The sequence below is a fragment of the Schistocerca americana genome, chromosome 2 (assembly GCF_021461395.2).
Source record: "Schistocerca americana isolate TAMUIC-IGC-003095 chromosome 2, iqSchAmer2.1, whole genome shotgun sequence".
Lineage (NCBI taxonomy): Eukaryota > Metazoa > Arthropoda > Insecta > Orthoptera > Acrididae > Schistocerca > Schistocerca americana.
The window spans coordinates 923,253,438-923,278,448 of record NC_060120.1 but is presented as its reverse complement, the minus strand read 5'-3'; the positions used below and the strand labels follow the sequence as shown (position 1 = coordinate 923,278,448).

The 25,011-nt window shown below is 40.9% G+C and overlaps 1 protein-coding gene across 1 annotated transcript; it reads right to left on the bottom strand.

Annotated features, from left to right (window-relative positions):
- Nucleotides 1-3,795: 3,795 nt before the first annotated feature.
- Nucleotides 3,796-21,689, bottom strand: LOC124596568 (UDP-glucosyltransferase 2-like). The gene is made up of 2 exons (XM_047135754.1): nt 21,600-21,689; nt 3,796-4,118 (listed from the first exon to the last, which is right to left on the bottom strand). Exon 2 carries the CDS (start codon nt 4,103-4,105, stop codon nt 3,836-3,838), a length of 270 nt encoding a protein of 89 aa, XP_046991710.1. The 5' UTR covers nt 4,106-4,118; nt 21,600-21,689; the 3' UTR covers nt 3,796-3,835.
- Between the last annotated feature and the right edge of the window lie 3,322 nt (nt 21,690-25,011).

The window sequence follows — 25,011 nt, the reverse complement described above, 5'->3', positions numbered from 1 at the left end:
GTTCTCTCTTCACCTTCCCTACTTTATTTTATAAAAATCGTGTTGCCTGAGCCTCCTAATTCGAGTTCTGTGGTGAAAAGAGCACCATTGTCAGGGACTAGGCAGCGCTCCTAGGCAAAATAAGAACAATAAGACTTTCATTTGAATGTAAGCATTTATCCATCCATTATTATTAATATTTTTACTGTTATAATCATTTATTAATATATTCTTTCATATATTCATATTGTTATTTACCAGCAGCTCTGTGTGCTCCTGTCCAGTACTTGCAGAAGGTGTACCACCACAGCTGCAGTAGCAGGCACAGTCTTCCTATCCTGTACCGCCACAACCGCTACAGCAGCTACGACTCGAACTTCCTCACATCGCCCATCATTGGTTAAGTTCTAGCAGAATACTTCTATTCGCCAACACACATAATTTGACTGCCAGTGGGTCTAAATGTGTAAATGCAGTCATAGCAATACGTGTTTGACAAGCATTATCTGTTTTTTTACTACCAACTTGTAGATCTTAAAGTTGGTCTCTCCAGTTTCACAAAAAGAGGTCAGGACAGCCATCAACAGCGCAAATTTCCTACTCAAACCGTTTCAGAAGAAAATGCTCATTAACATGTACCCTCAGCCAGCAAAACTTCGGTCTCAATTTAAAATCCAATAACCTAATCATCAGATACGCCCGATATCTAATAGTATGAATAGTGCATACCATGATCTTGCCAAATTTCTGCATGAATATCTGAGGAAATCCTTCGTTTTTGTGAACAATTTTTCCGTCCCAAACAGTCACACCTTAGTCCAAAAAATAAAAGATTTAGAATGCAGTTCAGACACCAAGTTAGCTTCTTTCGATATCAAAAATCTTTATACTAATGTCCCTGTACAGGAAACTGTAGAAAAAAAAATTACGTCGGTTCAAAAAAGATATTTCAATTGAACAAATCACAGACTTCATGAATCTCATCTCAGTCGTAGTCAAGTACAACTATTTAGAATTTAATGGACATTTGTACCAGCAATCTGACGGTCTCGCTATGGGAAATCCGTTAGATGGTATCCTTGCTGATATTTTCATCAAATCCCTAGGAGAAAAGTTTTTTAATTGTTTTCCAGCTGCGTCACTAGGCACTCTTTCTTATCCCAGATACGTTTATCATATTCTAATAATCTAAAAAGGACCCATTGATTGTGTTGATCCTATCTTTAACCTATTCAATGATCTTCATGAGAAAATTTCTTTCACTATCGCATTTGAAAATTAGGCCTGTCAGTTAAACTTCCTTGACTTGACGCTTACTATAGAAACAAATAAAATTTCTTTCAATATTTTTCGTAAAGTAACATATACCGACCAGATCGTTCTTGCATCTTCTACTCATCCACAATCGCATAAAAAAGCCTTCTTTCATTTTGCTGTTCACCGAGCCATTTCCATCCCACTTTCTAAAGAAAACTTCAACGACGAAATCAATTTACTTAAAACAATAGCAGTTAATGACGAGTATAAACCTAACATGGTAGATGACGTCCTTAAAAAGGAAACTGCTAAAAGAATTACTACGCTAGGCACTTCTGTTATCGAATCTAACTAAAAAAAAATTCTCTATTCCTTTCGTGGGGCCTATCTCTTATCAGATCCAATGCATTCTTCGAAAGAAATACGATTGCAACGTTGCTTTTTCTACTAATAACAATTTGAAAAAAGAAACTTCATTCATAATTTACATCCTATTCGTTCCCCTTTAGAAAATTCTGGTGTCTACAAAATTGTCTACGATACTTGCACCTCTTACTATATAGGACAAACTGGACGTGCCTTCGCTACCAGATATAGAGAACACTTGCTAAGAAAAAATGGCACTAGCCCCCAAAATTCGTCTTTTGCCGACCATCTTCTAATTACAGGTCATTCACCTAAAGCCATCTGCGATAGCAACATTCTGCACACCGAAAAGAATGGGCGTAGACTAGATATTCTAGAAGAATTAGAGATTTTCAAGAATTTTGCTCGAAAGGATAGCCTCATCCTTAACGAACAGCTACAGCTACGTAACACAAAATTTTTTCAACGGTATAAAGCCGTTACTCGATATCTGACTTCGGATCTCCTTGTGCAGGTTGCCGATGTGTTCTCTTCCTTCTAAGGTGGTCCTATGTTTTTCAATTATCAAATGTTTCTTGGCTGCATTTCACGTAAAACTGCTTTCTACAATTTGTCATTCAGTTCTATCTACATTTTTATAATGATGTTTTCATGTTTTGTCTGTTACAAGTTTTGATGTAGACAAAATGTAATGTTGTATGCTAACTATCAAACTAACATTGCTTTCCATTATGTATCAAATACTGTTTATTTATAATCATTTCTGCCTATATTTCAATGCGAAGTACGCTCGTCGCAGTGCCATGTTCACCTGGCCGCATTTGTTAACGAGGGCACCTCAGTCCGTTTTTCAACCTGCACCACGCAAGTAACGAGCAGCCCTTAGTGACTCGCCATCACAGTTTTCTTTATCTTGAATTTCTTTGTGACTAATGCCGTTTTGGCATATTTATTATTTTATAAATGACGTAAGTACTGCCAGTCTTTCACGATAATTCCGTACTTATACTCTATTATACGTTTTTAGTCATAATTCTGTGACCATGTTATAGACCATTCTTTTGATTTAAATTCTGAGGAAGACACTCCTAGCAGTGTTGAAACCCGGTTAATAGTGACCGAGGGCTGTTTTATTTTAATTGTAACTATTCACGGTCTCTGAACGTGCAGCCATGTACAAAATTTTAGAAAACTTTCAGTGTGTTGGTGCTAGAGTGCTGTATTCTTATTACGAATGGGACTCTCTGTGCAGCCAGATAGCAGTGAAGCACGTTGAGAAGAAGATGACCACCGAGTTTGATCAATCACATACCCGAATCGACATTCATAGGTTTAGGAGGAATGTTCCAATAGTTAATGTACATGAGGAAGCTGTGCTTGAACTAATTACGTTGGCACAGGAATCTACGTAAAACGAATTAGTATTCTTAATATGCTGTGCTTTGAGGATTCCCATAGACAGACTGAATCACTGGTGTCCGTATGTTAGAGGCGTGTACCACGACTTTGTGAACTATTTGCACAAAAACATAAATACATAATATGAATTTATAAATGTCTAAATAATGTGAATCAATTATAACAGTGTATGAATGCATATATTCAGCCAGTGCCAAAGTACACAAGTGTTTTAAGAATACAAGTGTTGACCTTATAAAGTCCATAGAAGCACAATTCTCAGACAGTATTGCTACATACATAGTCATGCCTACTGGACTGAATGTAATACAAGCTAAATTTAAGGCTTATAGAAGACAATTGTTTGTAAAATATCGCACAATACAATGGAAGTAAACTGTACGTATGGATATAAAAACAAAATGTTTCCTACAAATTGTTCTTGTTCTTGCCCTGCCTTGTCGAAGAAAGCTACCTATATTGTTGAAAGGCAACGAATGTTGGCTACAAACTGTCAAGCCTTTTAGCTGTAATGTTGTACTTAAATGTTCACCCTCAGATGTGCCTGTTAATGCCATGAAACCGATAGCGGTCTAAAAATAAAGGACATTATTTTAAGAACGAAAAAAAAAAAATACACTGAGAAGGAAATCGATTACCTGTTTCCTCTTTACAACCAATACAGTGCAGTACAACAGGATCAATCTGGTGTTGTGCATTCGCATCATAATGTTTATAGCATGACTCATACTTAGAAAGAAGAGTACACTCTTCAACATTTGAGGCGGTTCAGTATGAGAAACGTGATTAAACAGCTAAATAGAGGCGTCGTACATCACAACTGTTTCTTCACTTTTCTCTTAGTATCCTTCATCGCAACAGTGATCTGCCGTATGAAGTAGAAGGCGGCGTACATAACGGCGCACGTTGACAGCAAGATGAAAGCGATGACGTCGAGTAGTAGCAGCTGCCACCAGTGCAGGTCGAGGGCAGCACTGCGCATGTGCAGGGCCCCCTTGTGACGTATCACGTACTCCACCCACCACACGGCGCGCTCCAAAGAGTCCACCTGGTGCTCGCGGAATATCTCTGATAGCCTGTTCATGTTCTCTTTGTACCTGCACAGGAAGACGAAAGGTATGAGTAGGAAGAGATACGAGCAGAAAGTTCGTAGAGTTTTTCCGTGAGCTAAATAAACAAAACAGATAAACGTAACAACATGGTTCAAATGGCTCTGAGCACTACAGGACTTAACATCTGAGGTCATCAGTCCCCTACAACTTAGAACTACTTAAACCTAACTAAGGACATCACACACATCCATGCCCGAGGCAGGATTCGAACCTGCGACAGTAGCGGTTGCGTGGTTCCAGACTGAAGCGCCTAGAACCGTTCGCCCACACCGGCCAGCTAAACATAACACTTCATAGTCGTCAATAATGTGTTTTCCTTCACTATTTAGGATAGTCTGCCAACGTTGGCGTAACTTTTCGGTTCCGCAACTGTGGAAATCACGTGGCTTTGAGGCGAAGAACTTGTCGAGTCACGTTCGGAGCGCAGTTTTATCCAGAAAGGAAGTTCCTTGAAGGTTGTTCAATAAAGAGTGGAAAAGGTGAATATCTGTGGGCCCTAGATCAATTGGTTAAGGTGAGTGCAGAATAACTTCCCATAGGAACTCCCGTGCAGTGAGTGTCTTTTTTATTTCCTCGGGGAAGCAGTTTTTAGTACACCACACTGTCGTTGTTCCACCAGATGCAAAACACTTATCGTTTGTGTATGTGTACAGTTGTTGTTGTTTTTTTGTTGTTTTTTTTTTTTTGTTTACACGGACTTGCTGATTTGTTTGGGCTGAACCATTCCTTCTTTTCCTTATGCTAGCATAAAGACACTATTTCTCGTCACACTAACAGTACAGGATACGAATGATCGGTGTTGTTCACAAGCTAATTGATGACGATCAAGCAGAGATGCACGTATGGCCACTTGCAGATTTCTATGATTTTTTCTTAGATAATGCAGTGCCCATATATGAGAATTTTCAACCTCTCTCAATGCATGTAAATTTTGCTCCATGACGAAATAGTCACAGTTCGTCACATCTGCCAGTTATGGGGTACATTGACGTCGATTATCGTGGATTAGATCTGTCTGAATATGGAGACTAACTAATGTCAAAACGATCCTCCTTAAAACGAGAAGACCATTTGCTTTCTATCCAATGACATTGTCCCATGCACGACGCAAATGCCTCTGGCTCCCTCCGCTGCTGTCACTCCTCTGTTAAACTCAGACAGAAAAGTAGGTTGTTAATGTCCTGATTGTTCTTGGCGTTCCACTGTCTAGCGTCCACAGCTTGACTCACTAACTCACAAAATGACGATGTGTAAACTCAAATAGCAACAGTGAACTACAAATGAAATACGACAATCTACAAACAGACCTATTGGAATGGAAATACCAAAATGTAAAACAAAAGCGCTACGAAATTGTGCACAATATTTTGGATGTTGTGCTTTAACTTCTGTGATTGCTAAGAAAAAAAGGGCAGAAATTCTACTTAATCGTTTATTTAGTTTTGGTTTCCCCAAATATGTTTCAGCATCTTCTGTCTTATGTTAACTGGGTTTTGTCTATTATTGCCCCCCCTCCCCCCAAAAAAAACGCAGCTGTACAAATGAACATAGAATGCCTACAGTACAATAACACGTGACCTGACAGCAAAAACATTTTGTTTTGTGATAAAACCAATTAAACAGGAGTGTAACTGTCAAGGGCAGTAGTACTACAGGAATTGAGCCTTTTAATACGCCTAAAATAACGAGAAACAAGATTACAACATCAGATGCCGTAAATAACACGACACATAACTCGAATTTCAGTCTGAAGTGAACAAAAAACAGAAAATAGAAAATGGTTTGTTGTTTGCATGTGGCAAACTGTAGAAGGTATGATAGATGATAGGCAGCAGTCGCCGACCAAGGCAGAGCAGCAACACTTTACGAGTTCCTAACCAGCAGCGAATGATATAGTTTCATCTGTGTTCTTTGGTAGTTAAGGTTATGAATTTCTGCGTGTCAATCTGTTTTATTAGACATAGTTCTCACGTAACCGTTTGCGTCGGAAAGTATCTAATTAGGTGACATTTAACAGGTTCCTAACAAGGAGTGAATTATTTAGTCTCACCTGTGTGCTTTGGTAGTTTAGTTTTTGAATCTCTGAGCGTTAGGATAGTTTATTAGACAGTTCTTGCGTTTTCGTGGGGTCTACAGTAGAATTCCGCAGCGTCTGCCGACAGTCCATGCCTGTCTGTATAGTGTACTTTTCCACGGACTTTAGCACGGATGGGGACTGTGACTGCTGTGTGCGGATGTGACACTTCGCTCTCAGCTTCAGGCTGTGTTGGCTTCAGGTACACAGCTTGAGGCTGCGGTGGATAGGTATCACTTATGTGGGCCGCCTGTGGGGATCCAGCGGACGTCCAGAACGACCTCTACGAGTTCGCCATTCAGTCCGCCCCGATGGTGAGGCCACTTACTCCTTACATTGAGGTTGACCTCTCATCCGTGGTAGAATGGGAGGTGGCCTCAGGGCATGGAAGGCTGAAGAAAACTTCCCAGGGGCGAAGATAATGCCTACCCTGTTAGTCTGACAAACAGCTTCCAGGTGCTGTCTGTGGCTGACACTTTCAGCCAGATGCAGTCGCAAGAATGGGATGCCGCAAGGTTCGGTCTTGTATCATCGGCAAAAAATATATATTAATAACTTGCCATTCTATATTCACGAAGATGCAAAGCTGGTACTTTTTGCCGATGATACAAGTATAGCTATCATACCCAACAGACAAGAATTAACTGGTGAAATTGTAAACGATGTTTTTTCAGAAAATCATTAAGTGGTTCTCTGCAAATGGGCTCTCATTAAACTTTGACAAAACAGTATCTACAGTTCCACACAGTAAATGGAATGACACCATTAATAAATATAGACTTCTATCAGAAATCGGTAGCTAAGGTAGAATATTCAAAATTTCTAGGTGTATGCATTGATAAGGGGTTGAACTGGAAAAAACACACTGAGGATCTGCTGAAACGTTTGAGTTCAGCTACTTATGCTATTAGGGTCATTGCAAATTTTGGCGATATACATCTCAGTAAATTAGCTTACTACGCCTATTTTCATTCTCTGCTTTCGTATGGCATCATATTCTGAGGTAACTCATCATTGAGTAAGAGAGTGTTCATTGCACAAAAGCGTGTAATCAGAATAATTGCTGGAGCTCATCCAAGATCATCCTGTAGACACTTATTTAAAGAGCTAGGAATTTTCACTGTAGACTCACAATATATATATTCACTTATGAAATTTGTTATTAACAATACTAACGAATTCAAAAGTAATAGCAGTGTACGTGGCTACAACACTAGAAGAAAGGATGATCTTCACTACTCGAGGTTAAATCTAACTTTGGCTCAGAAGGGGGTAAATTATGCTGCCACTTAAGTCTTTGGTCACTTACCTAATAGGAACAAAAGTCTGACAGATAGCCATACAGCATTTAAAAGGAAATTAAAAGAATTTCTTAATGGCAACTCCTTCTACTCATTAGATGAATATTTGGGTACAGTAAGTGGGTAATTTCCCCAATCGCCACAAAAAAAAATTAAAAATATTAAGTGTCATATAATATTTTGTGTAATGTTATATCTTGTATAGACACCTTTTATAAGCTGACATGTTCCAAATCATTACGAAGTGTAGTATTCGTGATCTATGGATTAAGTACAAATCTAATCTAATCTGACCCTGATTCAGAGTAAACCTCTCAGCCTGCAAGATCATAGAGGATATGACTATTGGCAGTTGGAAACTCCTATGTTAGACGCGTTATGGGACCCTTCAGGGACACGGCTGCCAAGGATAGAGCGAAAGTCAATGTGCACTCCATGTTCATACTGGCTGAAATCATTCCAGACGTGGAATGTGGGCTTCCGACGCCATGAGGAGCACGGTGTGCAGAGCCAAGTGCAGGTAGCGGCTCACGTTCGTACCAAAGATGTGTGTCGCTTTCGATCGGAAGAAGTTATCTCTGGTTTCGAGAGAGTCATAAAGGCTGCCAGTCTAGCTTACGAGATGGAAGCAGAGCTCACCGTTGCCAGCACAGACGACGGGACCGATTGCGAACGTGTGCTACATAGCCGAGTGCAGGTTCTGAGTCAGAGCCTCAGATGGTTCTGTTACAATGTAGGCTGCAGATTCTTCCACTTGCTCCATAGGCTGGTGGAGTTCCGACTTCCGCTAAATAGGTCAGAAGTCCATTATACAGCCGGCCAAGGTGGCTGAGCGGTTCTAGGCGCTACGGTCTAGAACCGTGCTACCTCTACGGTCACAGGTTCGAATCCTGCCTCGGGCATGGATGTGTGTGATGTCCTTAGGTTAGTTAGGTTTAAGTAGTTCTAGGGGACTGATGACCTAAGAAGTTAAGTCCCAAAGTGCTCAGAGCCATTTTTGAATCCATTACACACAGGAAGTGGCTACACAGGTAGCGCTAATACGAAGCACTGATGCTCAAATCAATATAGGCACTGAAAGCTGGCTAAAGTCAGAGGTAAGTTCTGCCGACATTTCTGGGTAAGACCTGACGGTGCTCGGAGAGTATAGGCTAAATACAGTTGGCGGTGACGTGTTTGTTGCTGTTAGAAGTTCCACGTCTTCTCCTAAACCTCTAGAGCGATGTCAACCAAAGTTCGCACACATATCACTTATTACTTAGAAAGAATCACTGTGGGGGGTAAGAACCACCTACTATCAAAGGTATGGGAGAGGGGGTGAAAATGGATTAAGGCTCGCGCCTCGGCAGTACCCAGAACTTACTAATCCAGTATTTGAGAATGAGAGAACTTCGTGAATTCTAACAAACTTCACACAAAATTTGAAATCTTTACGAAACTTTTTCTCGCAGAAAACCCCCACAAAATGACGAAAAAAATTATTGCTTACTACATTTTTGCTGTTCATGCATTAGGCATGGCGTTTTAATTTATTATTTCTTTACTGCTAACTGTATAGGTACATACTTGGCAGACACTGTTCACATAAGCCACTGAATATATCATTGTAGGCGCGCAGTCCGGAACCGCGCGACTGCTACGGTCGCAGGTTCGAATCCTGCCTCGGGCATGGATGTGTGTGATGTCCTTAGGTTAGTTAGGTTTAAGTAGTTCTAAGTTCTAGGGGACTGATGACCACAGCTGTTAAGTCCCATAGTGCTCAGAGCCATTTGAACCATTTATATCATTGTAGGGCAGATAGTTCAGGAGACATAACCTCATAAACTCTTGAGATGCGTGAAAAATTACTGCACTATGCATGACGTTTACATTTGTTATTTCTTTCCTACTAACTCTATTCGCAACACATTTCAAAGAAGTACCTACACTGAAGTGCCAAAGAAACTGGTATAGGCATGTGTATTCAAATACTGAGATTTGTAGACAGGCAGAATACGGCACTGCGGTCGGCAACGTCTATAGAAGACAGGTGTATGACACAGTTCTCAGATCTGTTAGTGCTGCTACAATGGCAGGTTATCAAGATTTAAGCGAGTTTGAAGATGGTATTATAGTCGGCGCACGAGCGATGGGACACAGCATCTCCGAGCTAGCGATGAAGTGGGGATTTTCCCGTTTGACCGTTTCACGAATGTACCGTGAACATCAGGAATCCAGTAAAACATCAAATCTCCGACATTACTGCGGCCGGAAAAAGATCCTGCAAGACCGAGACCAACGGCTATTGCACAGAATCGTTCAACGTGACAGAAGTGCAATCCTTCCGTAAATTGATACAGATCTCAATGCTGGGCCATCAACAAGTGTCAGCGTGCGAACATCCAGCGAAACATCATCGATATGGGCTTTCAGAGCGGAAGTCCCACTCGTGTACCCTTGATGACTGCACGGCACAAAGCTCTACGCCTCGCCTGGACTCGTCATCACCGACATTGGACTGTTGGTGACTGGAAACATGTTGCCTGGTCGGACGAGTCTCGTTTCAGATTGTGCAGATGGACTTGTACTGGTATGGTGACAGCCTCATGAATGCATACACCCTGCATGTCAGCAGGGGACTGTTCAAGCTGGTGGGAGGCTCTGTATGCAGTTGGGGTTTTATGGGACTCGTGATGTGTCTAGATACGACTCTGATAGGTGACAAGTACGTAAGCATCCAATCTGATCACCTACATCCATTCATGTCCATTGTGTATTGCGACAGACTTGGACAATTCCAGCAGGACAATTAGACACCCCCACACGTCCAGAATTGCTACAGAATGTCTCCAGGAACACTCTTCTGAGTTTAAACACTTCCGCTGGCCGCCAAAATCCCTAGAAATGAACATTATGGGGCATATTAGGAATGTCTTGCAATGTGCTGTTCAGAAGAGATCTTCATCCCCTTGCACTCTTACAGATTTATGGACAGCCCTGCAGCCCGCATCTCGTGGTCGTGCGGTAGCGTTCTCGCTTCCCACGCCCGGGTTCCCGGGTTCGATTCCCGGCGGAGTCAGGGATTTTCTCTGCCTCGTGATGGTTGGGTGTTGTCTGATGTCCTTAGGTTAGTTAGGTTTAAGTAGTTCTAAGTTCTAGGGGACTGATGACCTAAGATGTTAAGTCCCATAGTGCTCAGAGCCATTTTTGACAGCCCTGCAGGATTCATGGTGTCACTTTCCTCCAGCACTACTTCAGACATTACTCGAGTTCATGTCAGGTTGTGTTGCGACTCTTCTGCGTGCTCGTGGGGGCGCTACACAATATTAGGCAGATGTAACAGTTTCTTTGGCTCTTCAGTGTGTGTATGCCGTTGAAAGTGCCCTCAAAATTATATCATTTGTTCAAGAGATATGATGTCACAATCCTTAACCTGCATAAAAACGAAACTGCCAGGGGAATTTCGCTGGAGACACAGGAGAAATATGTGTACATATATATGTGATACGTGCGCATGTGGGCAAAGCTCCTGATAAAAAGCTCCTCCTAAACACCTCGATCGATTTCAATCAAAACTAGTACACACATTACTTACTATCTGAAAATAAATGCTGTGGGGGTAGCACCAGCAACCTCGTATTGGGGTGGGGATGATAAAGCGGAGAGAGAATGAAGGCTTGAATCCAGTAAGCAGGTTCAAAATGATGTAGGTTGCGGTAGTGATGTAGCGATGAAGAGGTCTCCACAGGATAGACTGCCACAGACAGTTGCATCGTATCACTGTTCGGACTGAGGACCACTATAACAAGGCAACGATTATTAGAGTCGGGTCAGTGGTCTGACAGAAGATTGCGCTGGAGTGATGAACGTCACTAAGTGTAACAGTCTCGAGCGATTATTTAATATTATATTACATCACATTATATTGGTGAAAAACACAAGTGTAACGGACATCATCTGAAGTAATTGTAATTTCCTGGAGGCATTTGCAAAAATTTCACATAGTTTGTTTGGTAAAAAATGAAGAGACTTGAACTAAGGTATCTTTTTTTCTTTGCCTCTGCGTTATGGTAGGGGACAGACATAAATAACTGTTCTCGTGATTGTCTGTATACCAACATTACTCATATTTATAAGCTGTGGACCAACAGTTAATAAACTGGGTGATATATGTTCAACTGTGTGTGAAATCTTATGGGACTTAATTGCTAAGGTCATCAGTCCCTAATCTTACACACTACTTAACCTAAATTATCCTAAGGACAAACACACACATCCGTGCCCGAGAGAGGACTCGAACCTCCGCCGGGACCAACCGCACAGTCTACGACTGCAGCGCCTCAGACCGCTCGGCTAATCCCGCGCGGCTGGGTGATATATAACGAGTTTTAATAATGTATAATGAGCCTTATGACTCAACTTCCCTAACGAATTTTTCTAGTTCTTTTAGCAGCATTGGACTTCAAATCCTATATTGATTTTTCCTGCTGTGAAGAATTATACAGTACGGGTAAAGCTTTAATTAGCCTTTAGGTAAGCCCGATGCCACAACGAAGAATAGGAATCCAGCTCCAACACCGATCTGCTAGAAAGAAGGTATTTAATGGCTAGAAGAGAACCTGCTTTGGCCGTCCAGTAGCCTGGGTGGCAAATTTCTTATTCCTTACATAATTATCCCGCATGTCTAGCAATAATATTGTAAGGTTCCAATAAACCACAAATAGACGTCTAGGGCATGGTAACAGTGTGGCTAAAGCCGTCAATACTTAATTCGTGTCTATTTCTTTGTCAGCATGATAATGAGTTGCCGTGGAGCTTCCTTGGTACGCCGGAAGTTTGGATGCTGTCTTGTAGTCAATGTGGATGCAAATCTTTAGGGAAGAGTGTAGAAACACCCCAGCTCACTTTTCCTCTCTTTCACCAGTGCAGCATAAACATGCCTAGAGTAAACTTGGCCAAAACCTGACCCCAATTCTCACAAGGGCATTCCTTCTTTCCCTGCCACAAAATTTAAAGACAGCTATAGTTTACCCATTATCCGTTGACAGATAAAGACTGTCTGGTGGCTTCGTGAGGTTACAGTCACTTTTACATGGTAGAGTAATTTTAGTAAAGTCTGAAGAACGTCTTCGACTTATGACGTAGGTCTACTCTTCTTTGTGCACGCAATTGCAACAGTCAGAATGAGATAAAAAGAAACTTTTCAGCACTAGGAAAGGAAAGGAAAGCGTGAAAATTTAAATTTTAGAAAATAGTCTGTACCTGGATTTGACATTTTCCCGAAATTTATGGAGTGAACGCTGCGGAACGTGCAGTCATACAATATGAATACAGCAGCCCTGTTTAGATGGCTGCAGAGTACTGTAGTGTGCAATGAAGCGGAGACCAGCGGGTTGCCGCGTTGCAAATCCACCACAGGCAGTACAACACAGTCTGGTGCGCTGCGCATGTATACCAACACAGTGGCCGACCAAAACACGGTGGTCTGCTTCTGAGTTAGCTTCCAGTGGACTCCACGGGAATGAGTGGCACCCGCATAGCCACCCACTGCTGTCGGCGCCACATTCGCGGCACGACTTTGCATCCGCCGATCACGTATTCGCAGAGCTATTGAACAAGTATCAGACCGTCGAGATTGTAGTTAAGTAGCCACGAGGACACAGAGCGATCAGTTCCGTTCATAAAGCCACAGTGGGATCTACTGCTCGTGGCATCTAGGGTTCCAACTGCAGCAACATCAATGGAGCATCTACACAGAAGTGGTACTGCGAGGAGTCACCAGTGTCATCGCCTACCCTGACAACGGCATCAGTTAGACACTGCGCTCCTGCGACAGTATACATTGCTTCAACTTAATACCTCATGCTGGTGTCATGCGATTGCCTTCATCCGACCAGACTCAAAATAATAAAAGTGTTGTTTTTCGCAATTAAGATTTAATAACCTTAGGGGAGCTATAATTTTCTTGCTACTCCTCATTCAGGAACATTACGGCTTGTGTGTCCTTCAGATTTACCTAGAATAGCGTCCCTATGGAAATGCAGTGGAGACCAGGGCAGGTTGGCAGAACTTTTTCCTTGATCTTTTTCCAGCTTATATATAAAATGTTTCCATTGATCTTTTATTCTATCGGGATCTTTACAACTAAATAATCATGGCGTCTCACCGACTGTCTTTTCATAAAAAAATTGTTTGGTAGAGTAATATCACCTAGGGCAATCTATCTCACCCATGGCGCAACTTGGCCCAGCAAGTGCGGCAAGTTGACCCAGGTGATTGTATCATTTGATTAATTACGACTTTGGTTATTTAATCGAAAAAATATCGACTTTAATATTCACAGTTTATTTTGATATAAATTCCTACAGCTTTATGACAAAGGCTACAATCATAAATCGTGTTTTCTTTGTTATAGTAATAGTTTGACGGAAAAGTATGTCCAGAAATTTTATAAATCTTCGTTTGAGTGTCCAACAGTATCTTCATAGTTCAACATTATTTAAAAACAGTCCTTTTGTGTCATTTTTAACACATGACAGTTGTGACCAACGCTTACATTTTGTCCATTGAATCGTTTCACCCCCTAGATAGCGGTGAGGAAAAGGTTTAAGACAACTACGAGACAGGGCATCCTCATCTTCTTCGTCTTAAAGAACCATCTTAGGAATATATACTGGCTTACTGAGTTTTATCGTGTGATTTTGCATGATCAGGGGAACTTCTTTAGAGTATAGCTTATTATTACGCAGAACACCCATTTTTCCCTTTATAGTGTTTTCTTTTCTGTCTGTGGAGGCTTGTTGTTTTTATTGTAACGCGTATTTCACTGGAGGGTCGGTCAGTAGTGCTGAAGTTCCTTATCGTCAGTTTTCTATCGTTTTCTTTGGTTGCCATTTCTCAAATGGTTACGTTTTTCAGGCGTTGGGTAGCACGACTTTCAAATTAATAGCCATTGTTTCGACAGCATAAGCCTACCACTGAGTTCTTGAATAATTGAAGGGACAACTTAAACAATGAAAACACAGCCAACAGTATCGGGATCATGTCTGTTATCTAAGAGGGAATCGGTGACAAAAAATTAAATAGAAATAAAAATGAAAATCACATACATGCCACCGGCTAAAAATCGATGCAAGACACAATTTTCTTACGTAAAAATTGCATCCTATGTGATGTAGACTTTGATTACGAATATACTTATTAGATAAGAGTACTTACTTTCATAAAGAGAGTGGGGCAGGCTGACCATATGAACAGACGTGCCCATACTTAAGTGGGCCACTGTGCTCCATTATCATATTGAAATTATTTTAGTTCTTTTATGAAAACGTTTAGAACTTTACCTCTGTAAACACTGTTAAAATAATTCTTAAGCTATAGACTTCGATCGCTCTACTTATTTGTTTAGAAAGAGTATTGTATTCGAGCACACAACAAAATAGCTTGAGTAAGCAAAATTTACTTTCACGAACAAGAAAGCATGAAAAGCGTGCCTACCCTCACTCGACAATTTAACTGTATCGACGTGTTTGTGGGAAAACGACGGTACTGTTGCTACCAACCCCCCTTGGTCGGTTGCGTGTTCTGACGGCAGTTTCACGAAATAATATCAACTGCTCATCGTGCCTCTACGGCCAATGTGCCCCAGTCTCACCTACTTGTTACTTACTCTCATTTCCTGTGTTAGAAATAAAGTGTTCGTTGTTGTAATATCTGAGAACAATTATTTGTTTGTTTGGACTCACTGTGGTCACTATAGTCTTGGTTAAGTCTAAGGTCAATTTAACTATGGTTTTGTGAACGATCGCATATTCATCTAGTGGAATGCTGGCCCTCGATTCACTTTGTAACGAAATTAATTCAATGAATCCATTAACATAGGTGATGTAAAGTTTCGAAAGCAAACAAAATACTAGTGATTCTACGAAAGTTGTACCATAATTATTTTTAAAACTTTATTTCTTGATTTTCTATTATTTTTGTGGCTGTACAGCAAAAGTTTCTCCAGTCATTCTGACTTTTTCGAATGTCAAGCCATTATTATTGGTATGTGAATAAAATCATTAGCCGCGCGGGGTAGCCGCGCGGTCTCAGGCGTCTTGGTACGGTTCGCGCAGCTACCCCAGTCGGAGGTTCAAGTCCTCCTCGGGCATGGGTGTGTGTGTTGTCCTTAGCGTGAACTGGTTTGATTATGTTGCGTGTAAGCCTAGGGACCGATGACCTCAGCAGTTTGGTCCCATAGGAACTTACCACAAAAATATGGAAAAAAATAATATCATTTATTGTGAATATTTTCTAAATTTACTTGTTAACTGGAAGTGGACGTTCGATTTAATCATATAGAAATATAATTTTAAATTATTAGCTCTTAAAGGACGGCAGCCGTAATCATGTTAATAATTTAAAAAATGTGCACAGCATACACTAACGAAATGCCCTCACTTCTTAGGTGTTAATGTAAGTGACCTTAAGGGAGCCCGGAACCTAAAAATGATGAAATTATGGGTTTTCAGTTTATTGTGAAATAAAATACTACAGATCTTCCTCTTTAAAATGACATATTAATCTTACCTGTAGCTCAACTCCAAGTACTGAAAATATTATTTTCAATAATGTGCTGTAGAGCGCATGTCGCGACATTGAATTTCCATGGATACATGTTCATTGAAAACATCGTTTTTCAAAACTTCCGGTCTTTCCAAAGACTTTATATTATGTTGGCAACACGATTTGATAGGCAATTCTTTTGTCTGCGTATTGTAGTCTTTGGATACTGTCGTTTACATTGAGCATTTGGTGATTATTGCACGATTTGTGTTGTATTTCTATTGCGCAAATGGAACTTATCATAATGCCTCGATTTAGTGACAGAGTTCACAAGAGGAAGAATCCTCCTCCGAGGTACACTAGTGGAACTGTGACAATTTCTCCGACCTTGGGAAATGATTCTGAAAATAGTGAGGTTATTCATGAAGTGAAATCTACTCCTGTCTCTAGCAGAAGCAAGAAGTTGCATGGATCAACTGAAAAATACTGCAGTTTATTGGAGAAGTGTAGTGAGGATAATGTGAACGAAATAATTAACATTTCATTGCCCTCAAAGGTGATTGAGAGGTCAGTACTGTGTAAGGAATGTTGCAAATTGAGTATGTCAGTAAATGTTAAGCGACACATAGGACTTGCAGCAGAAATCTGTCTTCACTGTACTTGTTGTCATTACAGTGTTTCATTTTGGAACTCAGAATATGTCGAAATAGGCCAAGGTGAAACTGATAGTGAGAAAAGCAAGTACTATGGTGTAAATATTAGATGTGTTTATGCTCTAAGGTCAATCAGTGAGGGATACTCTGCTGGCCAAATGTTTTGTGGTGTAATGAATCTACCATCACCACCAACGAAATTCTCAAAATATAACTCGGTTGTTGGATCCTGTGTTGAAGATATTGCCCAAGAATCCATGAAAGAAGCAGTGGAGGAATCTGTGGCTGTGAATGAAGAAATTCCAGACGTTCAGAATCCTAGGGACCTGACTGTCGCACTAGATGGTACGTGGCAGAAGCGCGGGCACACTTCACATAATGGGGTAATAACGGCAACAAGTGCTGATACTACAAAAGTTATAGATGTTGTAATTAAATCCAAGCACTGTAGGTGTCCTAAAAGAGTGAAGGATGAGCATGTAGAAAACTGTCGAAGGAATTACAGTGGGTCTAGTGGGGCCATGGAACTTTCCGGTGTGAAAGACATTTTCAGTCGCTCTCTTCTGTGGTACAAGGTCAGATACCTACAGTTTCTGGGTGATGGTGATTCGAAGTCTTTTGCTGCTGTATCTGAGCTGAAACCTTATGGAAATGATGTTACCATTACTAAACAGGAGTGCGTAGGTCACGTTCAGAAACGTGTGGGAACAAGGCTGCGTCGACTGAAGACCACAATGAAAGGCCAGGTACTCAGTGATGGAAAACCTTTGGGTGGAGCTAGAAGATTGACAGACGAGGTAATCAACAGATTGCAGAGAGACTATGGACTGGAAATAAGACAAAATACTCACAGTGTTGATGCAATGGAAAAGGCTGTAATGGGACTTTACTACCACACCTTATCGACTGACGAGGAACCACTACATGAATTATGCCCACAGGGACCCAATTCCTGGTGCAAGTACAACAAATATCAGGGATCTGAACGTGTATACAAGCATCATCACAGTCTACCAGAAACTGTCATGAAGGCTATAAAACCAATTTTCAGAGATCTTTCTGCAACTGAACTTTTTAAGAAATGTCTCCATGGACGTACACAAAATCAAAATGAGAGTGTGAATAATGTAATTTGGACCAGAATCCCAAAAAATGTGTTTGTTGAAATTCATACTCTTCATTTTGGAGTATATGATGCCATTGCTACGTACAACAAAGGTACCATTATAAAGTGCAATGTGCTTCCGAAGTTGGATGTGATGCTCGGAAAGTACATGGTGAGTGCAATGATGTCTATAGACAATGAGAGGAAACGGGATGCTGAAAGGAAAGAAAAGGAGTGTGAGAGGCAAGCCAGACAAAGAATGAAAGGTGTGAAAAGAAGGCTAGATGGGGAGATGTCTAGTGACAGTGAAAACTCCTCTTATGGTGCTGGACTCCACTAAAATTTTAGTGAAACTTTGAAACTAGTTTTCCACAAGTTCACTTTTTTGCCAGATAAGGAGCATTTTCTGCTAAACTATTAGAGATAAAGACTTAAAATTTTCAAGGAATGTAAACAGTGCCAATATACACCTTGTATCATAGCATTTTTGTGATACATAATTGATAATAGATTTTATTTCAAAAATACTATGCCAAAAATGTGTCAATTATTTTCAGTAAGAAAATAATTAATATCTTCCGAAAAACACCAATAAATTAAAATCCATATTATACTGTAAAAGTTTCATCATTCTGGTGTTAATAGTTCATAAGGAAATGTTCCTTACATTTAACATTGGAGGTATAGGATGTTCCGGGTACCCTTAAAATATATATTACGTGGACAGCTATTAATATTTTATACAATAGTGTAGTAACTTTAGTGTACTTCTTGCCAAGTATAATTCTTGACACACTATACAGGGTGAGTCACCTAACATTACCGCTGGACATATTTCGTAAACCACATCAAATACTGACGAATCGATTCCACAGACCGAACGTGAGGAGAGGGGCTAGTGTAATTAGTTAATACAAACCATTAAAAAAATGCACGGAAGTATGTTTTTTAACACAAACCTACGTTTTTTGAAATGGAACCTCGTTAATTTGTTAGCGCATCTGAACATATAAACAAATACGTAAGCAGTGCCGTTTGTTGCATTGTAAAATGTTAATTACATCCGGAGATATTGTAACCTAAAGTTGACGCTTGAGTACCACTCCTCCGCTGTTTGATCGTGTGTATCGGAGAGCACCGAATTACGTCGGGGTCCAAAGGGAACGGTGATGGACCTTAGGTACAGAAGAGACTGGAACAGCACATTACGTCCACATGCTAACACCTTTTTATTGGTCTTTTTCACTGACGCACATGTACATTACCATGAGGGGTGAGGTACACGTACACACGTGGTTTCCGTTTTCAATTACGGAGTGGAATAGAGTGTGTCCCGACATGTCAGGCCAATAGATGTTCAATGTGGTGGCCATCATTTGCTGCACACAATTGCAATCTCTGGCGTAATGAATGTCGTACACGCCGCAGTACATCTGGTGTAATGTCGCCGCAGGCTGCCACAATACGTTGTTTCATATCACTTGGGGTTGTAGGCACATTACGGTACACACTCTCCTTTAACGTACCCCACAGAAAGAAGTCCAGAGGTGTAAGATCAGGAGAACGGGCTGGCCAATTTGTGCGTCCTCCACGTCCTATGAAACGCCCGTCGAACATCCTATCAAGGGTCAGCCTGGTGTTAATTGCGGAATGTGCAGGTGCACAATCATGCTGATACCACATACGTCGACGCGTTTCCAGTGGGACATTTTCGAGCAACCTTGGCAGATCATTCTGTAGAAACGTGATGTATGTTGCAGCTGTTTGGGCCCCTGCAATGAAGTGAGGACCAATGAGGTGGTCGCCAATGATTCCGCACCATACATTTACAGTCCACGGTCGCTGTCGCTCTACCTGTCTGAGCCAGCGAGGATTGTCCACGGACCAGTAATGCATGTTCCGTAGATTCACTGCCCCGTAGTTAGTGAAACCCGCTTCATCGGTAAACAGGTAGAACTGCAACGCATTCTCTGTTAATGCCCATTGACAGAATTGCACTCGATGAGTAAACTCATCACCATGTAATTGCTGATGTAGCGACACATGAAACGGGTGAAAGCGGTGACGGTGCAGTATGCGCATGACACTACTTTGACTCAGTCCACCGGCTCTCGCAATGTCCCGTGTACTCATGTGTGGGTTCATGGCAGCTAACTCACCAACTGCACCCGCTTCTCCTGTGACGGGTCTGTTACGGACCCGTTTGCGTGCTACGACCATACCTCTTGCATACAGTTGGCGGTAGATGTTTTGCAGTGTGCGGCACGTTGGATGCTCTCTGCCCGGGTACCGTTCTGCATACACCCTGCAGGCTTCAGGTGCATTTCGTCGACACCCGCCATAGATGAGTATCATCTCCACCTTTTCAAAGTTCGAACACAATATGGTCACAGGTCCTACAACACTACACTATCACAGACGTCTGGTAACACGGTGTACTACAGTTGGTCTGCGTGCGGAGACGAATGCAGAATAACAATAACAGCAAGCGCTACATGCGGACACTGCGACAGCTAGACCAAACCACAACAGTGCACTACAGCTACACTCGTAAACACGGTCGTCATCGTAAACATGTCCCTGCAGATGCTGCTCGCCGACCGTGGCCCGTGTTTGTTACAACACGCAACTGAACGTCGGAGGTTTCAAGCGTCAACTTTAGGTTACAATATCTCCGGATGTAATTAACATTTAACAATACAACAAACGACACTGATTACGTATTTGTTTATACGTTCAGATGTGCTAACAAAACTAACAGGGTTCCATTTAAAAAAATGTAGGTTTGTGTTAAAAAAACATACTTCCGTGCATTTTTGTATGGTTTGTATTAAACAATTACATTAGCCCCTCTTCTCACGTTCGGTCTGTGGAATCGGTTCGTCAGTATTTGATGTGGTTTACTAAATATATCCAGCGGTAACGTTAGGTGACTCACCCTGTATAGCTTAAGATTCACCTAAACAGTTGCATAAAAATGACTGATTTAGACTTGTGCCGTGTCTTCGATATATTTTTCTGGGCAATCATGACAGCACGGTAGCAGCGGTACATTGAGAACTCTATGTCCTATTTCTGGTAAATCCTACAGTAATAAGAATTTTAGTAATAACAATAACACGGCAAAAGACAAGGCAAAATGTGCTTAAAGAAAATCTAGAAAAACACTGACAGTTAATCTGGAATATCATCAATTTTTCAAATTAATCTTAAGCTTAAACTCTACCACAATCTGATTCTGTTCTGGCCTCGATAAAACTCTAATAAATACGTTATGCTTCCTATTTATGTGTTTGTTGTATTTATTTTATTTATTGATTTGAGTACCCTGGCAACATTGTAATACATTTTCAGCATGGATTTTATTTTTAATGGTCTCATTGATCTTGATGGATAGCATGTCAAGCAGATTTTAAGAGTAGCTGTTGTATCTTTTTATTATTTTGATGGTGTCTATCTCCTGTCACAGCTAAGGTTCTTTTAGTGGTAATGAATGTGACCTGTATAACATGGATCTGAATACAACGAGTTTCTGAGAGTTTATGGGATACGATGACAGAACTTACACGATATCTCTAGTAGCTGATTTACTGTAAACAGAAAATTATGTTCGAATTCTTTTGGTAAGTGAATATTAAATATCTTATATAATACTGTGCAGTGTTTCTGTGCAGTGACTTAAACTTTACGTGTGGTTGAATATACATCCCGCGGTGATCTGTCGTAAGTTTTGAGATCATCTATTCTTATATGTTCAGCAACAGTACATAATTTCCAAACAATTGTTATTATTTAGGGTAGACGTACCTTTGATTCTCTAGAACAGCTTGCGAATGTTGAAGTATGGAGTCCTTTGTGAGATCGTTGAATTGCAGAGAGACTCCAAGTTCGGCTTGCACAATCTTGGCCACATTGTACGGTTGGTCAGCAAAGAACGGAATGGCAAGAAAGGGAACTGCGTGATACATCGCTTCGTTCATGCTCTGGAGGCCTCCCTGTGTGATGAAGAGGCGCACTTTTCGGTGAGCTGTTGACAGAAGAGGTCACGTCATCCAGGCAGCATGGTGGCAGCTGTAAGAAATACTATTTTACTACGATCTTTTTGCAGGAGACTGCACATGGGGTGACCCATCTTTTGAGATCTGCCTACTCTTCTATGTTCGACAACAATCAGAGCTCGCAATGTGCAACATTTTTCCCAGAGTCGATCGGGGTCCTTTGGTTTGGTGCCAAGTGGACGGTCTCACTTAAAGGTTTCGTCGAGTCTAAGACGTTATTGGCTACAGATTTCTGGAGCTTTGTTATCGGCTGGGGAACTGAAGGACTCCCCTTGATAGGCGGGGGTGCACTGTGCAAAGGAAGCTGCTACTCGGGTAGAAGTGTACTTCTGGAGTGCACATGGGTCTTGTTTTAGGCTAGTTCATAGGTTGAGGTTCTCTGATGAACAATCGCCAGACTTCTCGCAGACAGAGAAATCTGTCCGCGTTCAGAGTAATGACACTTCCAATGTCAAAATTTTAGCTGTCATTCGCCGAAGTATTCGTAACAAAGTTAGCGAATTTACTCCCCTCCAGGAAACTTCTAGCGGTCAAATCATTACCGGGACCGAGAGCTGGCTGAAACTAGGAAAGTTCTGAGATATTCGGCGATTCATGGAACATATATTGAAAAGACAGATTAGAGGCCATAGGAAGGGCTATGTCCATTACAGCCGATCAGAACATTATGTCTACTGAGGTCGAATTTGAGTGCTGCATTAAAGTTATCTGGTCGCGTACAACAGGTCTAGGTAAAATAAAGTTAATTGTTGGATGGTTTTACCGGCCGTCAGATTCCGCTGTGACGGTTTTAAAGCCAGTGAAAGAAAATTTGATTTCAGTAGCGCGGAAATACCTAGATCACGCAATTTTAGTTGGAGGTGACCTTAAACTAGCGATTGGAGACTGGGCCGTGTACGGATTCATTGCAGAAATAAAGTCTTCTGATGTTCTTTTGAATACGCAGCTAGTTCGATAGCCCACACACAATGGAAATATTTTAGACCTAGTAGCTATAAACAGTCTTGACCTAATCGATAGGGTCAGTTTAGAGACAATGATTAGTTACCACGATGTCATCATACCGGCTTTGGTTACTGAAGTTAATAAACCAATCAAGAAGTCTAGGAGGGTATTTCCGCTAGAAAGAGCAGATAGACAGTTGATAACATTCCACATAGACAATGAACTGACTTCATTTAGTTCCAGCACGATGGATATAGAGGATATATGGGCAAAGCTTAACCGAAACTCGATAAAAGCTGCATGGATTTGACGTATGGATACATAGTACCTAGTTATCCATTATGAACAACGGACGAGCTCAAACTACTTCCTGCTACTAGCTGCAGTCTTAAGTGAAGTAGGCTACAAGAGGGCCCTAGGGTAACAATTCGTATTTTTACAAATAATAATTTTATAGACGTGTATATCACCATCATCATTCATCCCCATTACGGTCGGAGGAAGGCAACGGCAAACAACCTCCATTAGGACCCTGCCTAGTAAGGCGGTGCGGGTCTCCCGCATCGTTCCCCTGCACCCTATAAAGAAGCATGGGACTTCATTTCCATTTTTTTCATAATAAATTAGACAAAGATTAAAAATGAAATGAAACTAGTAAATTGTCATATTCAGACAACTAACTGCACCGTTAAACACATACGACCCATACTTTATAGCAAGATACGTGTGGTTGCTTATGAAAAACAATTTCAGCATACTTACGATTAAAATTTACTGTATTTCATGAATATATCCTCCATTTGCATTAAATTAAAACATATTTACAAACTCTGACTATAAACCAGAAAAGTATTACAAATGCGAATAGAATAGCTACTTCACAGGATAAAACTGAAACCATATGGTCAGTTGCGAAGGAATTGTCTGGCCAGCAGCGCGATGTCTACGATATAAAGTCAGTACGTAATAAAAATATTTCTGTTACTGATAAGTCAGTTAAATGTAAAGTATTTAACAACGATTTTCTGAGCATTGCTGGTGAATTAAAATCTTAGTTTCTACAGGGAATCACATAACGCTCTTGGACAATGCCTTTCCGAGATTGATGTCTGAAATACCCCTTTGTGATACTGTCAAGGGGGAGACTGAGTCAGTAATTAAAACACTGAAGACTAACGACTCTCATGGATATTATGGAGTGCCTAGCAGAATATTAAAGTACATATAACCCCTGTATTTAGCGATATTTATAATTTTTCCAGTAGAAATGGTCAGGTTCCTGAACGATTAAAGTACTCGGTGGTAAAGCCGCTTTATAAAAAGGTAGAAAGGGATAATGTAGGCAATTTTAGACCTATTTCTATGCCATCAGTGTTTGCTAAGGTTATTGAAAAGGGTGTGTATGAAAGGCTAATTGATCATTTTATTTCACATAATTTGCTATCAAACGTACAGTTCGGTTTTAGAAGTGGTTTAACAACTGAAAATGCTTTCTCCGCTATCTGTGAGGTACTGGATGGATTAAACAAAAGGTTTCGAACGCTAGGCATATTTTTTTATTTAACTGAGGCATTTGATTGCATTGATCACAAAATACTGCTCCAGAAACTGGAGCATTATGGATTACGGGGAGTAGCTCACAAGTGCTTCACGTCTTACTTTAGCAACAGACAGCAAAAGGCCATTATTCACAGTGTTGAGAATGGCTATGATATGGGGTCTGAGTGGGGTATGGTCAAATGGTGGTGCCCCAGGGATCAGTGTTGGGGCCACTCCTGTTCCTTACTTACATAAGTTATATGCTCTCTAGTAATACAGGAAGTTCTAAAATATTTCTGTTTGCTGATGTTGGATAGTGTTAGATAAGAAGGATAAAGGAGACTTTAACTACTGAGTCAAGATCATTTCTGGTATGAAAAAACATTTTTGTTTACAATCACTTAAAAAAGGACACTTAACCGTAACATTCAGTGTACACTCCTGGAAATTGAAATAAGAACACCGTGAATTCATTGTCCCAGGAAGGGGAAACCTTATTGACACATTCCTGGGGTCAGATACATCACATGATCACACTGACAGACCCACAGGCACATAGACACAGGCAACAGAGCATGCACAATGTCGGCACTAGTACAGTGTATATCCACCTTTCGCAGCAATGCAGGCTGCTATTCTCCCATGGAGACGATCGTAGAGATGCTGGATGTAGTCCT

Bases quoted from the DNA above. Each gene is read 5' to 3' on its own strand.
- LOC124596568 (XM_047135754.1), bottom strand. From the start codon at position 4,105: ATGAACAGGCTATCAGAGATATTCCGCGAGCACCAGGTGGACTCTTTG.